Here is a 19,521-nt window from a genome sequence, read left to right as displayed (position 1 = left end):
AAACATGTCAGTCGGTTTTTATATGATTTTTCCCATAATAACGTAATCTGATAGTGTGACTCAACCCTCTGTTATTAAAATGACCCACGTGTAAAACAGGAGCCTCAATGATAACATGACCCAGCTACCGTAAATACAGTCACGTCACTGATGCTGTTCATGTGTCAGACTCCGTAGCAGTGGCAATAACCAGAGCTCAGTTGTAAACTCCTGAATTCAGCAGACGTCACAGCACTCGAGAGCCAGAGAGCGTTCGCAGGTCTGCTACGTCAGCAGGGTGAACTATGGGCGGGAAAAGTCTGGGCAGACGCATTGTTGAAGAACTGAGAACTCGCTCTGAGTTCGGGGAAGTGTCACTGCAAGATTATTGCCCTCTAGGGACAGAACGGTCTGTGCGTTCAATGCGCTCAGACCGGAGGGTTCGACGTATAGACACAAGGTGGTTATAAAACAACTACGTCATCATGCACTCACACATGCAAAAATCTGTGTTTAATCTGTGAGCTACAGACAAACTGTTTTCGAGGAAGGATTGTATCTTTCACATGGAAACGCTGTGTGAGAAAAAGCAAAAGAAAGACAGTATTTTCTGTGATTTTCTATTTCTTCTGCACAGCCGGCGAAGCAGTGGAGCGTCCTCTGGGGTTCCTCCCGGGAGAAATCCCCACCGGAGTGTGGAGAGACTGGTCAACGGGGGTCACGGAGCATGCTCAGTGTCGTTTTTCCCACAGAACTGGCGTGGTTGACGTCCTTGGTCTTGACGTCCTTGGTCCTGCTGTGTGACCCTCTCTTACTACATCACGTGTCATGCGACCCAGGGAGCGGTTGGTCTACTCTGCCCCACAGTCTCAGCACAGCACTCCAACCAGCTCAGCCATATTACAACAAGATAAAGATGTAAATGGCCTCAAAGAACACTGACAAAGAGAGAGACGCAGTACATGATGTAGCTCTCTATTTTTGGAATCAGGACTTATAAATGACCCCTCCTGCTTCAACTAGCCCCCTCCTACTCTGGTCTTGTGGCTCCAAAGGTCTTTCCAGGATGCATTTCCCAGTCAGACTTCATGGGGAAGTCCACGTTCCAAGCTCATAGGCGTTTCACACAACCCATCCGGCTACTAGAGGTATGAGACAGCCCGTGTTCCGTCATGTTGAGTACCAGCACACCGCCCCCTGCATTGTCCTGGACAGGGTGGGGTGTAAGGGTGGTCCTCTTCCCCCCACACACACACACCCTCTTTCACAATCTTCATTCATCCCTTTGCTGTAGGACGTCAGATCCTGGACACACACACATGCTTACTCACACAACCTCAGAGGATGCGACAAGCAGCACCAAAGAATTCCTGGAAGGAACACACACACACACACACACACACACACACACAGCGACTCCCACCCAATGCACATGCCTCAGCGCAGGTGTACGTCGTCACTTCCTAAGTTTTATTGCTCAAGAGAACATCCTACGATTCAAATCTAGTTGGACCGAGATACACATTAGTAAACAGAGGCAGGAAACCCTCCCGCTTGTTCTTCATGTCTTTGTACATACTTTGTCATATATTTCCCAAATGAAAGCGGCACGATTTATGGTCAGAACTATCCCGCCTCCTTTTCCAGTTATCTTCCGCCCCTTTAACCCAAGTCAGAAATAGATCAGGGCTTCTGGATCTTCAAATGCACTACAGAAGAGCTTTACTTTGTGGCAATGACTTCCCCCAAAGGGCCTAGAATATTAAATGAGCTTCTCCCCCCCCCCCCATCACTGTCTCCCTGCTGTGCCTCTACAACAACACCCCAAGGGTTTCCTGCGTACGATTAGCAATAGGTAGACCAGAGACACTGTTCTGCAGGAGTCTCAGGTGATAAAATAGACTCGTAAAAATGATAAACAGCAGTAAATGTGGACATACTTGGTGGTCTCCTGGCTAGTGCCTCAAGTAGTTATTTTTACAAGACCCGTGGGACTCTGACTGTCTATGAGTGATAACTCCACATTTTTCATCTGATCTAAAAATAAAAAAATCCAAGAAGTCAGCTGGCTGTTGGACGTCTTTGTCCTCCCGGTTTGAAATCGCTGCTGAGAGTTATCAAACAGAATGAAATACCACACATCATGTATTCAAGGACATTTGTCATTGAGATACAACCTCATGGATTGTATCGTTTGCAACATTGGTCTCGTAAATCACGGTGATTGAAGATGTTCTCAGTAGCTGGAGAGACAGGACAGGAAGTGAAGATTAATGGAGGAATGCCATGTAGCTGCACCGTCTTACCTCTAAACCTTCTCGACTATTCCCCCTTCAGGAACCAAACTTGCTTCTTTCTTGGAACTAAACGCTAAAGTGATTTATTTTTTTATAAAACAAGAAGCGTAATCCTACACGCATCACATGAACGACTTCGGGAAACAGCATTGAGTTTAAGGGTAAAACATGCAACCGATTGCAAACCACAAATTCGTTTAACGCTGCATTGATCATTGTGGGCCACCAGGGGACAGAACTTCACAACAATCCAATCACACACACACACAAGTAGCAAACAATTGCCTACTTACACGTCGAGTGGACACAGAGCAACACTAGCATTTATTTGGAAGTGAAATTGTGTTTCAGATTGAAGTTAGCTCTTGAGCTGCTAAATGCGTCCATGTTCACCAGCTAGTTGCTCACTTTGTCTGCTATGGTGCTGGGTTGGTAGTGTACAGTAGGTTTATTGGAGCTCGTTTGTCTGTTGGGGTGAAGTGGGCAGTATGAGGGACCCCTTTTACATGACACCTAGTCATTCAACTTCTCATTCACGTTGAAAGGAACAATGCTTCAGCACTCCTTGGTAGAGTCTGTAAGTCTCTGAACTCTGCTGGGGAGGATGAACACTATCGCTCCAAAACATATTCCCTCATTGTGTTTTGATGACGGTGAAGAGTGATGTCTCAAAATCTTCCGTGGGTGTTCACGGTTGAGTCTTAGTACCTCGTTTTCATACATATCAAATGAGCCAGACTCCACATGAACACCTGTGCAGGTTTGATGGCTCGGTCACACCTGTCGCCACACAATCAGCTTAGTGGTAATCGGTTTAAGAATGATTACCATTTATACATTTCTAACCGGATTAAAAGCTGCACAAATCCATATTTTGATATTAACAATGGATCAAATGACTCTGTAATGTCAACCATTTCGCTCGTAGAGACAAACCCAGAAAGAATGACGACGATCACCAAACTCTGCAGCTCCTCTTCGCTTTCAGGTGAATTTTAGGGTTTTTCAGTGGTTGATAAACCCACTGAACGCTACCTGCCCAGCAACAAACAGCAGAAACACAAAGTTAGCAATTAGCTGGCCGACATAATGGAGCGTTTAACAGCTAAAGAGCCGTAGATTGGTGGAGAAATAAACTAGAAAGGAGAATGAATATCGTACTTACATTCATTACCTGCCCAGAAATATGACTAAGAGAATCCTGGTGTCTTTAAGAGTCCGCTGGATGCAACATAGAGCAGAAACTGTTTGCTAGCACGTTCATCATATCAGCTGATAATGTCAGTGTTGAGTTCGCAGCTTGTTGCACTGCCCCCAAGTGGTCAAAACTGATTTGGAAAGACTTACAAGTTGCAGGCAGACTTCCATCTTAAAATACCAAATCACATCAGCAGTCTAACTACGGATGGAGCCTGGGTTTTTATAATGACGGCCTTTGTTAGCACGCCTATTCCAGAGTTTCCTCTGGTGAGCTGCTCCACACCAGTTCACTGCAACCAGCAGGAAGTTTACAGCCACCGCACTCAACCCAAAGCGTCTTTGTTCAAGAGGCCAAACAGCCTTTGTTCTACTGCAACGGAGAATAAGCCGTACAACAGAGAGCAAGAAGGGAGTCTCAACACGGTTTGGCCCCACTATACTCCAGCACTGAGTATCGAGCAGAAAACAAAAGTCTTACAAGCTAGTTCTCCACAGCTCAGGCACCCTGACAATACAAGCCACACAAAAAAACTGTTTGTGGAAATCCAAAATGTACCTTTCATTATTTCTGCTTTGTTTTCTGCTGCGGGCCAGTGGTGAGGTCAAAACGCAGATGTATATCTGATTTGTGTATTTCTTGGCTGACTGCAGGCTTATTAGCATGCTGTGTGGAGCTCCATGCAATTCCCCCTGCGGTGGAGATCGACTGCGTGTGTGTGTGTGTGTGTGTGCCCTGCTGAAGCAATTCAGTTTGCGTACATAAGAAATATCGCAGCTCAATTATATATATATATATATCCGGTTAGAAATGTATATATATATATTATATATATATATATATATATATATATATATATATATATATATATATATATATATATATATATATATATATATATATATATATATATATAATATATATATATATATATATATTATATATATATATATATATATACACTATATATATATACACTAATATATATAGTGGACACTAATATATATATTGGACACTAATATATATATTAGTGTCCAACTCCACTGATAGGAGTTATCCACTCACCTCCAGTGCAACGAGATCAATCACTAGAAAGTGTAGAGCTCAGTCAATATTTGGTGGGTATTCTTTGAAATACAGGGAGAAAAATGTATCCGAAATGTAGAAAGAAGCATTTTTCACATTTGGACGCACACTTTTTAGCCCCCCAAAGAAGTATAATCTTTTTTTTTTTTTTTTTAACAGCTTGAAGTCAACCTCCTAACCCGTTTCATCCAAAGCAACAGAAGGTGTTAAGGCGGTTTACCTCAACATTACCGACCCAGCGCGCTACTGTGCGACATGCTCACTGTGTTAGACTCCATCAATACCACGAAGAAAGAAGCTGGAGACCATCATCACCTCCTGACCCTGACAAACACATACACACAAATATTGATCCGTCTCTCTCTGACAGAGTCCTCGGCCTCAGATACTGAACGTGTGACACCCGGGCAGAAAAGTCACTGCGTTATGAAGGAGAATGGCGCCGGTAAATAGCAGACTGCTCTCATTTTAGAGCATCGGTCACACTCGATGCTTTGAGTTTCAGCTCGGGAGGCGAACCGTCTGTTCTCAAAGCTTCACGGCAGAGTGAGAGGTCTTAAACTGGCCACAAGATGACAGTGTGGGACACAAACATGTAGTTTTAATCTGTCATTATGTAGATAACAAGTTCTCTAGCAAGAACAGTTGCATTGACTTTGAAGCTCATTAACCTGTTGCATTCGATTTACTTCATGAAGCCAAATAGTACATTTTGAATTTCATTTCACAATTTTTCATGCATTTCCTTTTATAATGTGCTGTAATCTTTTACAGTTTACCAACAATAACCAGCACACCCAATCCCATAAATCAGTCCCATCATTTCTCGTTTTAGCAATTTCTATTTGGAACATTCTTGATATTTACTGTTCATGTCTTCTTCATTAAAGTTTGAAACATTTTAGAAAAAATGCCTCTCTGTGTTAAGGGGCACCCAGGCAATTTATTAGGACAGACTACAGATTATTAAAAAAATAATGGTCAACATATACATAGATGCTGCACACAGAAGACATTTCATCTCTAGTACAGGTGAAGAAGGAGATACTGTACCTTTAAGAAGATACTGTACAGACACAGCCTCATTTCATGTTGTTGAAACGTAACATTCATTTGTCCACACTGTAGTAATTGTAGCCCCTTAAATTATTCAGATGAGTGAGTGGAGAAACTGAAGAGTGGAGGATATTACCCAGTATTATAATGGGAACCATGGCAACATTGCACTGGCCATGGAGTGTAAATTATGGCGACATAAAACGTTAACATTTCGACGAAAACATATTACTCAAAAACGCAGAGTCATTACAGTACAACTACTGATGGAAATGACTAATATTTCAAATTGGGTCATTCATTCAGCTAATGAGTCGATTGCCAGAATAAAGTGCCTCCTTGTTGTGAGATGTAATAAGTCACCTCATAATGACTCCTCATTAAAATACTGTACATACTTACGAAAGCACATTTGTGTTTGCATTTCACTTTTAACCCATGATTTATTTCAATGCATTTATGTTACCTGGGTGTGTTTACTTTACTTATTTACAGTCATTTCTGTGTAATTATCAGGCTCCAATTTTAGATTATTTTAATCTGAATAACCTGATTTAGTGTTTTATACTCATTTAGGTTAAAGGTGTCTTATGCATTTCTACTTTAAGATTACTAGACTTCTTGAACACATTTTGTTGAGTTCTATACTTACATTTCTTCCATCTGTAATTGTATTGAAGGTGAAGGTGCGTTTCATTTAGTCACCTGTCAATGCCGTCATATTCCCTTTACCTCAAAGGGCCGGTTGTAACTGTAAGACTGTATAACTGTAACTACTCCTAACATATTGTTAAATAACTGTCTCTGCATTTGATTATTGTTTATTCAAGTGTAAAAATGTTGTACATGCAGTTATATAAATGTAAAAATATATTTAAGCACATTTGTGTTGTTATAGCTTTAATGTAGGGTTAAGAAACCCACATGACTCTATCAAAGATCAAACTATTGAAGAAAATATCAAAGACAAATATCAAACACAAGTTATTACAATAACTTTGTTCAATGCTTAAAATCCTTTCAAGGGTGCGTTTGCACAATCCCACATGAAGTATTTCATGTGTTGTAAAGCCACGTTTAAAGTATCTTCAATGTACTCACAATACATTTCCATGTCAAGTGTACAGTAACCAGCCAACGAGCTGCTTCTGTGACTGTGTGTTATGACTTTCTACCTCATAATTTTGACTTTCTATCTCAGAATTATGACTTTCTATCATATTTATGACTTTCTATCTCATAACTTCGACTATGGGGATATTTGTATTATCAAATCTAACTTAAAAAAAATAAAATAAAAAAATCCTTTTTTGTTTTTGTTTGCTGGCAGATTCGCGGGCCACATAAAATGACGTGGCGGGCCGGGAGTTTGAGACCCCTGCTCTAGTGGTTGAAACATCTGGGAAAACATCAGATTATACGTTTAAATAGTTATGCCCTCGGGCAGGTGTAAATCATACAATGTCACAGAATTATACTCGGCAACAGTAAATAAGCATTTCTTCATAACACACAGCTTCATTTCTTTCATTAATTGACCCGCTAAGGACAGTGTCGTATTTGTTGCCTTCCGGCTTTAACGTTAAATAAATTATTTTATATTAGCTGATGAAAGCTACTTTAGCTTCGCTAACTCAGTTTGAAAAACAATATCTTGCCTTACCCTGCTGTGCAAGAACATTGTTTACCTGTTTGTCCTTCACGTGAGTTGTCAAGACTTGTGTCTGACATTACCTTGTCCGTGTACATGTTTCTGACGAGTCACGTCAGATAGGTCATTGGCGATGGTAGTTTAATCATGAAGACCGTGATCCCACGCTTCTTCACCACGTCATCAAAGTCTGTCCTTCATTATTGTTTTAAGACCACCAGTGGCAGACATTGTTATTTCAATTAGACTGTACTGTGGTATTCTGTTAAACTCATCCCAACTGTGTCCACCGTGTATTTGCAGTGTGTACTGATCAAACCTCTCCTCTTCTGCCTTCTCATCGATGAAAAGGAGGAGCAGCAATCATCCACTCAGGTGGACGATGAGGGCCCCTCTCCAGCTGAGTCCTGGCCAACCAGCTACCACAGTCAGCATCTATGAGAACCACTGGACCAGATGTTTTGTTACATCTCTGAGCAGCCTGCAGCAGCTGTCTGCAACAGCTGTGTGCAGCACCCCTGTTTACATCCAGCAGCTAAAGACAGTGGTCCTGCCACAGTTTAACCAACCGACCACATGTCAGATGCCAGCCAATGGTGGCGGATCTACATGTCCATTGGCAGTATCGAACTAAAACGAAGGGAGTCTCTGTGTGATCGTTGATCAGGACCTAAGGAAGTGCAGCGTTGAGCGTGAAGTCGTTTGGATACCGGACGCCAAGCAATCGGCTGAACGGGCACCGTCCAACAAGGCATGACGAAATTGAAAATAGCCACTGTTAATGATTACCTCCATATACAACTGACTTCTTACTCATCTAAGACTCATCACAGCAAACTACCCTCCTGCATAACATCACGATGCACATAAATCAAATGCATAGGGAGAGGTTCAACATGGTCACGTGTGTTACCGTTGAAACATTACAATTGTGTCAATTGCATTGCCTTTGTCACGTGTAAAATATTCATGAAGCAGGTTGTGCATTCATGAATGTATATTTGAAGGTATATTTTCTATGTATTTGGACATATACGTAAGTGTTTAACTATAAAAGTAAAGCAAGAATAGATTAGATCTCCTTCTTGTCTTTTCCAAATTCCTCACCCACTTAGAAAAATCTCAATACAAACTCTCGTATGTTGCCAACTCCCCAAACGACTCCTTTGAAGCAACCTCGGAGCATCAATATTTAACCTGACGTTGTCAAAATCTAAAAAAAGAAATGATGCTGAAAGCCAGGCAGATCTTTGAAGCATGTTTGCCTGTCGACCCGCGCTGAACACATGACTGATTCCCTCTCTGGGTCACATAGCTGATGAGGTGGGGGCGTGGCCTGAGCGCAGAACAGCTGCTTGACATAAAGGCACTATTTCGATGTCCTCATGTCATTGTCTGGGTGCTCAGTTTGCCCTGACTGACACAAAACACCTGCTCGGAAAAGGTCCATTCTTCACTCGCTCTTTAAGAGTGAGAGTGACTGAAAGATCATTGACAGAAAAAGGTTGGAACACAAACACTGATCAGAAGGTATTTTCCATGACCCACGGCCTCACACAAAGTTTGAAATGAATCATTCAACAGTGCAACAGGGAAAGACAACTTTCAGGCATGCATTTCTTATGACAATATAACTATTTTATTGGGTCAGTCTGAGGCTGCCTTCAGAGTGCCAGAGTGGATGAGTCACTCTCGAGACATATAATTACTGTTACAATGAGGTGTGCTGTCATGTGCCTCTGATCAGGAACACCGTGTGCGTGAAAAGGGACGAGGGAGTTAGTTGTGAGAATGGAGGAGAAGAACACTTGAATCTTCTCATCACATGCATCACAGGTGGAGGTTTGCTTCTTTACTCGTTAGACACGCCGGCACGCTCACAACTCGACAGAGGAGGGAAGCCAGGAGGGACACATACAGGCGAGAGTTCAGTGTCTTGACATCTCTAAAGGAGTGGCTGCAGTGGTCACGGTGGGGACATAGACCCTCCACGTAAGGAGCCACCTCAGGAACTTCTCCCGAGTGTGGCTTACCTCTGAACTCACCAAGCGCTGTTGCTGCATAGTCCATTGAGCCGCTGATGGGATGACAGCAGTAACAACTCTTGTGTTAGCAAAATGAGCCACTGAGTCACTGAGTAACAGTGTGCTTCTGGCCACCTGATGAATATAAAACCATCTTCTTTTGCCAAGAACTGGCAAAGCCAAGGAAACGTAAAGAGGGTCATGAAGTACTTTGAATTGAACCTCTGGATCCTGAAATATTGACACATTATTTCACAGCAATCCATCCAAAACCTTACGGTGGTGTACACAAATTCATAGCAATCCATAGTTGAGATATTTGTTTCAACAAAGGTGGTGGACCGACAGTCATCCACAGAGACACGCTGCCTCCGTGACTGAAAACATTATTTCGTGCAGCTTTTTAAAGAAAGTGTCTTTATATAGCCTCAAGTATTCTGATGTGTAAATACAAATAAATGCATATAAGTGCTCTAAACCAGAGTATTCGGTAAGATCTCTGTTATTTGTTACAATCAACTTCTTTTGGAGTCTTTGGTTTGCCAAAGATGTCTATCAAATTGGTGCTGGGATCAAATTAAAAACCTGGATGCTCCATTGTTTAAAAACAATTTAATTTAAAAAAAGAACCGACTCTGATCTTATGAGGAGCTGCGTCTGTGGATACCAGCTGCTGATTGATTAGTGTGACAACTGCAGGAGGCTGCAGCCATTTCTCTACTAATTGAAACCATCCACCACGATAGTCTCAAGCGTTACATGTCCTCGCACCATATCCCCATTGGTGTGCTGCTGCTCTAACCGCGATAAGACGACACGCACTGCCTGAAATGCCCTTTTGAGCAGCCAGCACACATTCATCCATCACACCTCCATCCCCAGAGAAGGCCGATTTCCACGCACAGCCGAGCATGAGACGGATACGGCATCGGGACAAAGAACAGCGACTACATGGCAGCGGCGTGGACGTCCATAACATGACAGCGGTGGGAACCACAAACAGGCTTGTTGAACAGGATGCTGCGCTTCATGAGAGAGAAGTAACTTCCTCCCTCTCTTCAGTGAAGGCATCTCGAAAATCCTGAGCACACAGCCAAAAATAACGTTCTCCTTTTCTTTCCTCCCTCAGCCTTGTTTACGCATCTACAACTCTCGTCTGCTCCAGTCAGGACCGGAGGAGAGAGAGCCCGTCGCATCGCTGTTTCCATGACAACGTGAGGGGGGGGGGGGGGGGGGGTCTCCAAGGTCGGAGCGAGAGCACCTGGAGCCGAGCTGATGGGAGAGCAGAGGCTCGACGTCGCCCTGGGCTGTAAGGCATGCTGTTATTGGGCTTTACATTACGCCGGCTCTTCCTGCTCCTGCCTGCCACTGACATGATGAATCGTCACCAGACCATAAATCATCTCCGGGGTCGCACAAGCAATAAAACAAGGAGCTCTGTTCGTGCATTTGGTGATGAGGAGGAGAGGAGAATGTCCCGGTAAAGATGGAGCGAGAGATGTAAAAGAGAGGGGAGGAGAGAGTTTCGCTGCTGGAAAGTGGATTGCATCCATTATTTAAGAGCTGTGTCCCCTCCACTGTGAGAGAGGAGGGGGGGGGGGGGGGGGGAGACATGTTTGCAGGGTACAAACATCTCCTTTGTGTCTCTTTGTGGATGGCAGTACGTCCTGAATGAGACCCCATTCTTACACAAGTAAATTATTGACCGAATTGTATAACTATAGGCAATTATTTAAAATAAGATCCCTTCTGTGCAACTTGCATTTCGTAATCAATTCTCAAAATGAGTTGCAATGCCCGTGTCCTGCTGGAATGCAGGAAGCCAGATCCATACATGTAGTTGTGTAAAAAACACTTTCAGATCATTGCATCAACAGGAGTGAAACGCATCGAGGCCCCGTTGGATCGCAGAGAAACTGGGCCAGAAATAAAGCTCTGCTGCGTTACCGTTTGATCGCGATGCTTCATCTCTGCCTCTCATTTCCTCTTATGAGCTGCACAGATTGTGTCCACGGGGTAATCTTGAATGCATGCTTTTGAACATATGGTATTAAGTACCGTGGCATGTGCTGCAGCAACTGGAACAAACTTCATATGATGAAAGCTCAGAAGTTGTTCACAGGTCTAAAGCAGACATAATGTGCAATGCATTGAGGGAATGTGACCGTAACAGACGTTATCGTACATATGACGCGTGCCATCTTGCAGACTTAAATGGCAGTGAAACGGAATTCTTGGATTGGATGCAGCAGTTGCAAACACATGCTGTGCCTCCTCCGTCTCTGCGTCTCAGCATCAAGCAATGACCAGACAACACGTTTCATTTCTCTGCAGCAGTAAATCCCTGCTGGTGTTCACAGGTCACCAGGAGTGACCACTCTGTTGTTTTCCTCTCATCTCCCCCCATTGTTGCCTCTGGGACGCACACACACGCACGCACACACACACACACACACTTTTGGGAGGCATGAGATAACAAAGTCAGCCCAAATGAGAGCTCAGTACAGACACTTTCTACCTGTCACCCGATATCTGCCTTGCTATGAAAGTCACCCTCCCATGTGTATTGTTCCCCTGTTGGGAACATTAATGACTTCAATCAAAATGGTTCTAATGGCTGTGAAGCAGCAACAACAACAACAACAACAAAAAGCACAAACCTGTTTATTCGTTGAATATATTATTTTTATTTTAACATCATCATTGTAGTTTAACTTTTAATTTCCCCTTCATTCATTTAAAATGATCACCTCTGAATGTACACACACTGCAAACTGTCAAAAATATACAAACAAATGCAGGCTTGTGCTATAGTCTGGTCAAATGTCTAAAAAACAGTGGCACTGGGGGGGGAGAGAGAGAGAGAGAGTGAGAGAGAGAGAGCGAGAGAAAGCGAGAGCGCGAGAGAGAGAGAGAGAGTGAGAGAGCGAGAGCGAGAGTGAGAGAGAGAGAGAGAGAGCGAGAGAGCGAGAGAGAGAGAGAGAGAGAGCGAGAGAGAGAGAGAGAGAGAGAGAGCGAGAGAGCGAGAGAGAGAGAGAGAGAGAGCGAGAGAGAGAGAGAGAGAGAGAGCGAGAGAGCGAGAGAGCGGAACCAGTAAAGACATGCACAGCATCATTGTGAGCACCGGTTACATGATCCAGGTGCGTGGTACTTCCACGGGATCCTCGTGGAAAAGTACATACATTTCATCATCTGACAGTGCGGCACAAAACGCCCGTCACATATCAGATCAAAAACAAAATGTTGCTCGTCAATGGAACTGTTAGGCACATCATTGTTTTTTATGGTTTTACATTTTCTGGAAAAGTCTGAGTGAATGTAGAATGCTTAACTGAAAAAAAGAAGAAAACCAATGGGGGGGAAATCATACAAGAAAAAAAAAAAAGTCATTTTGGAATCACCGTCTTGTTAGTAACTCAGCATTGTTACATACAGTGTGTGTGTGTGTGTGTGTGTGTGTGTGTGTGTTCGTGTCGGTGTGTCTGTGTTCATAATTGGGTGCATTTCTGTAGAACTAAGTGGTGACATGAATGAGTACTTGAGGTGTTTGTGGGCGGTGGTTTTGATTGGCTGACAGCCGTCCATTCAGATACTCAGGTCTTTGGGGTTATCCTTGTAGGTCTTCTTGGGCTCAGGCAGGGCGGACGAACGGCTGCTGTCGGTCTTGAGCGTGTAGTACTCCCTCACCTTGGCCGCAACAAAATTGTCATCGTCCTCTTCGTCCTCCGAGTCGTCCCTTCTGGAGCGCCTGATCGGGGAGATGTCTCGTCCCAGGCTGCGGGCTCGGTACTGCGGCGCGGGGGAACTATCCCGGCTGTCGTAGAGGCCATCTCTCTCCGGGGAGCGCCCCCTCAGCAGCGAGCTGTACTTCTGGAAGGCTGAATCAGAGTCGGGGGTGCGCACTCTGGGCAAGGTGACGTCTCTCCGGCCGCGGGAGGCCACGTCCCTCAGCAGGGTGTCCCCCCTGTAGGCTCTCTCCGTGGAGGAGGCTCTCATCAGCAGACTGTCCTCCCCGTACAGGCGCTCTTCCCTGCGAAACGGCGGCAGCGTGGCCTCCCTGTTCAGGCGGTCCACGGCCGGGGGCTCACGGAGGACGCTGTCCTCGAGAGTGAAGCTGAGTTCAGGGGTCCTGGGTGGCTCCGTCAACATGGCCCTGTCCCCGTTGGGCTTCTCGTTGCTGCGGCCCTGTCTCTCTGGGGAGCCGTAGCGGCGGTAAGGCTCTGAGGAATGGGCGTGGCGTCTGGTGGGGGAGTGGTTCCGAGAGCGGTGGGGGGACCTGTGGCGGCGCGGCGAGCGGTACGGAGAGCGGTACGGAGAGCGGTGAGGAGAGCGGTGAGGAGAGCGGCGGCGTTGATTAGAGGAGGACTGCTGACCGCGGCGTCTGTCGGGGGAGCGGCCGTGCCGGCGTCCGCCTTGATCCAGGGTGTTCTCTGCACTGCGCGACCGGCCGTGCACCTTGTCGGGTGAGCGGTGGCGGCTACGGTGGTGCCCGCTGGAATGTTGCCGGTGGCCGTCGCTTCGCTTGTCATCCTTCTTCTTAAACAGCTTGGTCAAGTTATTCTCCGTGGGCTTCCTCCCCTTGTGTTTTCCCTTGCTGGTTTTCTTGTTGGGGGAGCGGTGGCGGTGGTTGGAATGGTGGTGCTTGCCGGCGCCGGTCGGCGCCTTCTTGCTCCGGGATGATTGTTGGGGTTCTGGTGGGTTGCTTGACTCCGATGGCGCGTTGGTCGCGGACAGGGCGCTCACTTCCGCAGCGTTTTGTAACCCTGCGGCTGGGTCTGCTGCGCTGCCGTCGTTGGCGCTGCCGTCTGTAACACAGAGTGACATACAGACGAGGGCACGGGGATCAAACATGCATCGAGACTCTTACAAAGCCGTCTGCTTTCACATCAGCCATGCCCAATCACTCAGACATGAAGCTGAGAACATTTCCAAACGGAAGCCAATCGGATGTTAATGCCAGCAGAGATGGCTAGTTGTTGGATGGCACAGCAACAGCCAATGGTAAAAAACAAAAAAACAAACATTAGTGTACTTTGCACATGAGAATAAAAGGCAGTGACAGAGAGGCAGCCAGTGCTTGAAGAGACTTGTTACCCACAACAAACCTGCTCCCGGGTCTGACCGGGGTCACCTCTCTGAAGCAGAATGGCTGGAACGGAGGCCGGTCACAGTCACTGTGCTGCATGTTGATGATGCTGCTTGAGTGCACTGAGTAGCCATGCTCTTTCATGCGCTGCCATGATGCCTGAGACACTTTGTAAACGTTTAAAGCAAATAAAATGCTCACGATGAGATCCAAAAATGATTGCTGTGCTGCAGTGACAGTGCGTGCACTTTAGGTGGCATTTTAGTAAGTCGAGAAGAATTAAAAGTTCAAGATAATTCTAAATAAATATTGCCTTTTTTTTTTTTACCTTAGGTCTCACTAAATCATCTGCACATGCAGCCGCCACAATGCTTTGTTTATCAGAATCCTATGCTTAAACTTTGGAGTTATTCTACCCATTTCTACTTGTAAGTATGACTGCAGGAATACAACTACAACTGATACTGTTGACAAAAAGGATGCTCTTTGATGGACTAAAGTAGGGTCAGTAGAAAGAACGAATTAACACGCTGCATTTCACCCGTGGACGTTTCGCCCAGAGGTTAAATGCAACCGGTGCTGACATTTGCATAAAATATCCTGAACAGCGGCTACGGCAGCGGCGGTACTGGCGATGTATTCCGGGTGCATGGATTTGTATGTATGGAGTAGAGCATGGGGCACATGTGAGTTGAGGCCACACCACACAGAGATCAGGATGGCGAAGGAGCGAGACAGAGACGAAGAGAGACAGGAAGTGGGCGGGAGAGCCAGACGACATGGGAGGACAGTTACAAACCGTGGTCTGATTTTGGAGGACAGAGGCCTCCCCCATCTTGTCATTTCTCATACATGCAGTGAGATGGGGAACGACCATTCCTGAAGGAAGACAAGAGCCCAGTGCAATACGGAAGGAAAGAAAAGAGAAGAGCACAGGGTTTAGATCGCTTGGAACCAACTTGAAGGAAGAAAAGGAGAATTATTGTGCCGATTTTTCAATGAAAAAAAAGTGTTTATTTGATCATTGAGTCATTCAGAATAAAGAGACAGTCCAGGAAATTGCCCAAACCCGTCAGTGGAACCCATCAGTTACAGAGAAAAGTCCAAGCGCGCGCGCACACTCCCGACACACTAACCCACACATGTGGACAAAGAAGCAGCAGAAACCCGAACACCAGAAAAATAAAGACAGTGAGACTCACAGCCACAAACAACAGCGTATGACATTGCTGACAGAAATCAAAAGAAATACTGGCGAGACTGTCAAAGGTTGTGCCAACTAAAGAGAACAAACAATGATCCAAAAATATTTCACATGATGTCATATCGGTGCAGGTTAAGACAGCACGTTCTGAGCGCAAATAAAATTACATTGACGAACTTTTCAAGACTCCACTGAAAAACAAATAGTAACAAAAAGAAAAACATTTAGGATGACTCGTGACTATCAATCAGAACTGGTCAGTACGATTAAAAACAAAAACAAAGGTTCCATAAATATTATGGAAAATAGACAATATAAGGGAGGGGAAAAAAAATCCAATTTACACTTTTGACACGTTCATGCAGCAATAGACTTTGATCCATTAATATGTGGCTTTGATCATGGCTCTGTACACGGAACAAAAATACTTGTAAAAATGCCTCTATTCTGTTCATCACTGTACAAAACGTCTATAGAACTGGAGCGACTCTTTCGTTTCTGAACGGAGATGGGTGGCGTTCCTATCGTCACAGCTTTTCAATGACATTAACAGTGTGGGTGCAAATAAAATCCATGGATTAGTGAGTAATGTCAAGCACAGTATTGTGAGATTTTCCTCTTTAAAATAGCAACAACAACAAAAAAAAGCATCAGATTGCCTTTTTCTTTTCAATACAGTTCACTCACTTAAAACCCTTCAGAGTTCAGTAGCTTACATTCACCTTCAATAAATATCATAAATACGTTTGTGTCACGTCCTAACCAAAGCTGCGAGATGTCCCATTTTATCACGGGATGCAAAGAATCAAGGTTTCCTTTTCCTCTTAAATACGTGTTAAATGAGTTGGAGCCCTCGATATAACAAGAAACACTGATCTTCCACTACTCTGCTCATTCAAACCTTGTAAACAGTTCCTGCTTTCACGTAGCACTGGAGTCAGACCCACCACCGTTCTGCAAAGTCCCAGCAGAGTGCTTCTGCTCAGTGGCCAGAAGGTGAAAAGTGACAGCGGGATGACATGGAAACTGAGAACAGGTGACAGCAGGAGGGGGGGGGGGGGGGGGGGGACAGCATCCAGAGGAACAACCTCCACCCCTGCACCCCCCCCCCCCAAAGAAAGATCCCAAAGCCCAGTAGTGACCTCCACCAGAAAGAGACCCAAGACCAAGCAAGCCCTTCCCCCTCCCTGGTGAGTTTGTCCCAGGGAGGGAGAAGGGTCCTCGGTGGGTAATATAGTTCTTTCCCCTTCGACCCACCACCGTCCACTGGGTGTCCCCTGGCTCAGGGCGTGAAGATGGGGGAGAAGGGAATGTTTTCGTAGATTGACCCACCATATTCAGGCACAGAGCCATCACCCCTCTTGAGCACCAGATGGGCGCGCCGGCCTCCACTCTTGATGAGCTCGATGGCTCGCGCGTGCTTCATGCCCTTGGTGCTCTCGCCATTGATCTCCAAGATTTCATCGCCGACCTAAGGGGGGGGGGGGGGGGGGGGGAAGGAAGAGGACCGGGAAGGGGAGGAAGAAAGTAAATGAGAGGTGGTGAAGGAGAGAGCGAGAGGAGAGCGAGAGAGAGAGAGAGAGAGAGAGAGAGGAGAAAACAAGTGACAGTTGGGGGAGAAAGTACACAAGAGGAAAGATGACAGGCGTGAAGGTTCAAAGGGACACGATGGCAGCAGAAGGGAAGGGGGAGGGAGGACAGAATGAGGAGAAGTTACATATGGAATCCTCTGAACGCAAAATCGCATTAAAGACACAAAAACATGTTTTCTAAATCAACAGTTTCCAGGGAGGGCAAATCCCGTCGAAAAGCAGCAACTGTGACGCTGAGAGAGGAAAACGAGGGAGGGAGGGAGGGAGGGAGGGAGAGAGGGTGGGGGGGGAAACGGGAGCTGGAAGAAACACTTTTTGCTTCCCGGTTCTTTGCCTCCACGCCTCAAGTTCTCTGACAGCGCTGTCAGCGCCGAGGGAATTCCTCTCTGGCAGAATATGGATCTCTCACTGACACCTCTCTCCCCGTCACAGAGCTGCTGCTTTTATTATCTCGGCTAATAAGGTGCACAAATGTATGTAATGTGCCAACATATGCACACCCACACGCTCCCTCAGTGCAGCATATTAACATGGACCAAAAACTCCCTTGCAGCTCACACGCAAACAGCAACTGTCGACAGGCGAACGCGTCGATTAACCCCTCGTACAGTCAAGCGAGCAGCCCAGGGGACGTGCTGCTGACTTCAGCAGTTAATCAAAGTAAAGGTTAAATATTACATTTTCATGGCAGCTTCTGTAGCATGTATCAATGCCACTCCATGAGCTAATAGAGAAACATTAATCAATTCAAATGTGCATGTTCTGTTTGCAGGTATGCTCCATGAGTCTACCGTTGGCCTTGTGTTTTGAGATTGCAGTCGCACAGTGAACCTCCTGTGTGCTGAAGCCTGGAGGCAGCCCTGTTTTATTCAGTGAAGCAGAGCTTGCAGTAATTGGGGGGGGGGGGGGGGGGGGGGGTACATTATGCACACGCAGATTGATAGATAATATTATTCTGATGGCTGTAAAGTCTATGAGACTGTATCATTAGCCCCCCCCCCCCCCCCCTTGTTAATCAACACAGTCCACTGTGACTGCACCTGAGAGCAGGGGATTGTCACACCACAGTCAGAACAGTCAATTAATCCCCTTTGGAGACAAGTTGTTGTGCTAGTAAGTGTAAAACTGTGCAGCACCGTCCAAACCCCATATGGCCGGCTTTGGTGTTTTTTTCCAGACAACCCGAAGGATTAAGTGTTCCTCTCTGCGGTGAGACCCGCTGGATTATCTGAAAGGCACTGTTGCTAAGCGGGCAACAAGGACGTTTTTGGAGAATCTTGCAAATGTCTCTATGTGTTCTACAGACTTGAGGAAATGTCTTTGTTTGGTACCGTACCTCATCACACAATGTCTATCAATGAAAAATGAGAATACGGAAAAAAACACATCATTCCCTCTAACATTGCAAATCGTATCGCAATTGCAATATCAGTTTAAATAACAGCAATTGGATATTTCTTCACCACATCTTTCAGCTCTACATCTAAAGCTACATGGCTGGATATAGAAGCTGCCAATGTAAAATCGACCAAAACCGTCACGTGAACGGTCTATTTATGTGCCATAATAAGCCAAAACAGTCCAAATGGACCCCAGGAGATCTTTTGGGTGGATCCAAAGAATGCAGTTTAATATTTAATTCACTGTTTTCCACTTAAAGTATGACTATCACAGTTGCATATAAACTTGATTTAAAGTAAGTCCCACTGAGACTACATAGAACATTTTGTTTTAATATTTTAGAATTCAATAAAAATATTTGAGCAGCCAATTAGTATTGCACCTGTGAGAGACACGTTCGAAAATAGCCTGACTGACTCTTTACGGGTAAAGCTAAACAAATACTCCCACGACTCCACTCAACAGCTTCTTTCATTAGACTTTCAAATCGCCACAGCGCTGGAAAATAACTTTTTTTTCCACAAATATTAGATAACTCCTGGAGAGGCACGGAGGACTTCATACAACTGTTTTCAGAGTATGGGTATTACGTCCTAGGACAAGTAAACCGAATGCGCTCAGCACAGTCTGTGGCATCTCCTATGTGACTGAAAGAGGCGTAACATTTGGAGACATTGGACGATGTCTTGGTGAGTGAATGCTGTGAGCACACACTGTCCGTACCCTCATCTTTCCGTTACGGACGGCAGCTCCTTCCTCAGCTAGCCTCAGCACGTACAGGTCCATGTTGTATTCTCTGCCCCCCCGCAGGCTGAAGCCAAAGCCTTTGTTGTCCCGCTCCAGGTCCACTGAGTAGAACTCAGAATCCTGTTGAAGAGAGACCACACACACACACACACACACACACACACACACGGAAAGTGAGGGAGGGAGAAAGACACATTTCG

At 45.3% G+C, this 19,521-nt stretch overlaps 1 protein-coding gene across 6 annotated transcripts in view; it reads right to left on the bottom strand.

Annotated features, from left to right (window-relative positions):
• Positions 1 to 12,207: 12,207 nt before the first annotated feature.
• The window catches only part of magi1b (membrane associated guanylate kinase, WW and PDZ domain containing 1b), a 111,811-nt gene continuing 104,497 nt past the window's right edge, over positions 12,208 to 19,521 (bottom strand). For 4 of the 6 annotated variants that reach the window (XM_079266269.1, XM_079266271.1, XM_079266270.1 and 1 more), the window contains 3 exons: positions 19,298 to 19,441; positions 16,914 to 17,052; positions 12,208 to 14,096 (listed from right to left, as the gene is read on the bottom strand). In XM_079266269.1, coding sequence (XP_079122395.1) covers positions 12,877 to 14,096; positions 16,914 to 17,052; positions 19,298 to 19,441 — 1,503 coding nt within the window. In that variant the 3' untranslated portion in view covers positions 12,208 to 12,876. Of the gene's footprint in view, positions 14,097 to 15,176; positions 15,257 to 16,724; positions 17,053 to 19,297; positions 19,442 to 19,521 lie in introns of those variants that run through there. The other 2 variants (XM_079266273.1, XM_079266274.1) reach the window with 2 other exon arrangements.

The sequence above is a fragment of the Melanostigma gelatinosum genome (assembly GCF_949748355.1).
Source record: "Melanostigma gelatinosum genome assembly, chromosome: 3".
NCBI classification, from domain to species: Eukaryota; Metazoa; Chordata; class Actinopteri; order Perciformes; family Zoarcidae; genus Melanostigma; species Melanostigma gelatinosum.
This window is presented reverse-complemented; position numbering and strand designations above follow the sequence as displayed.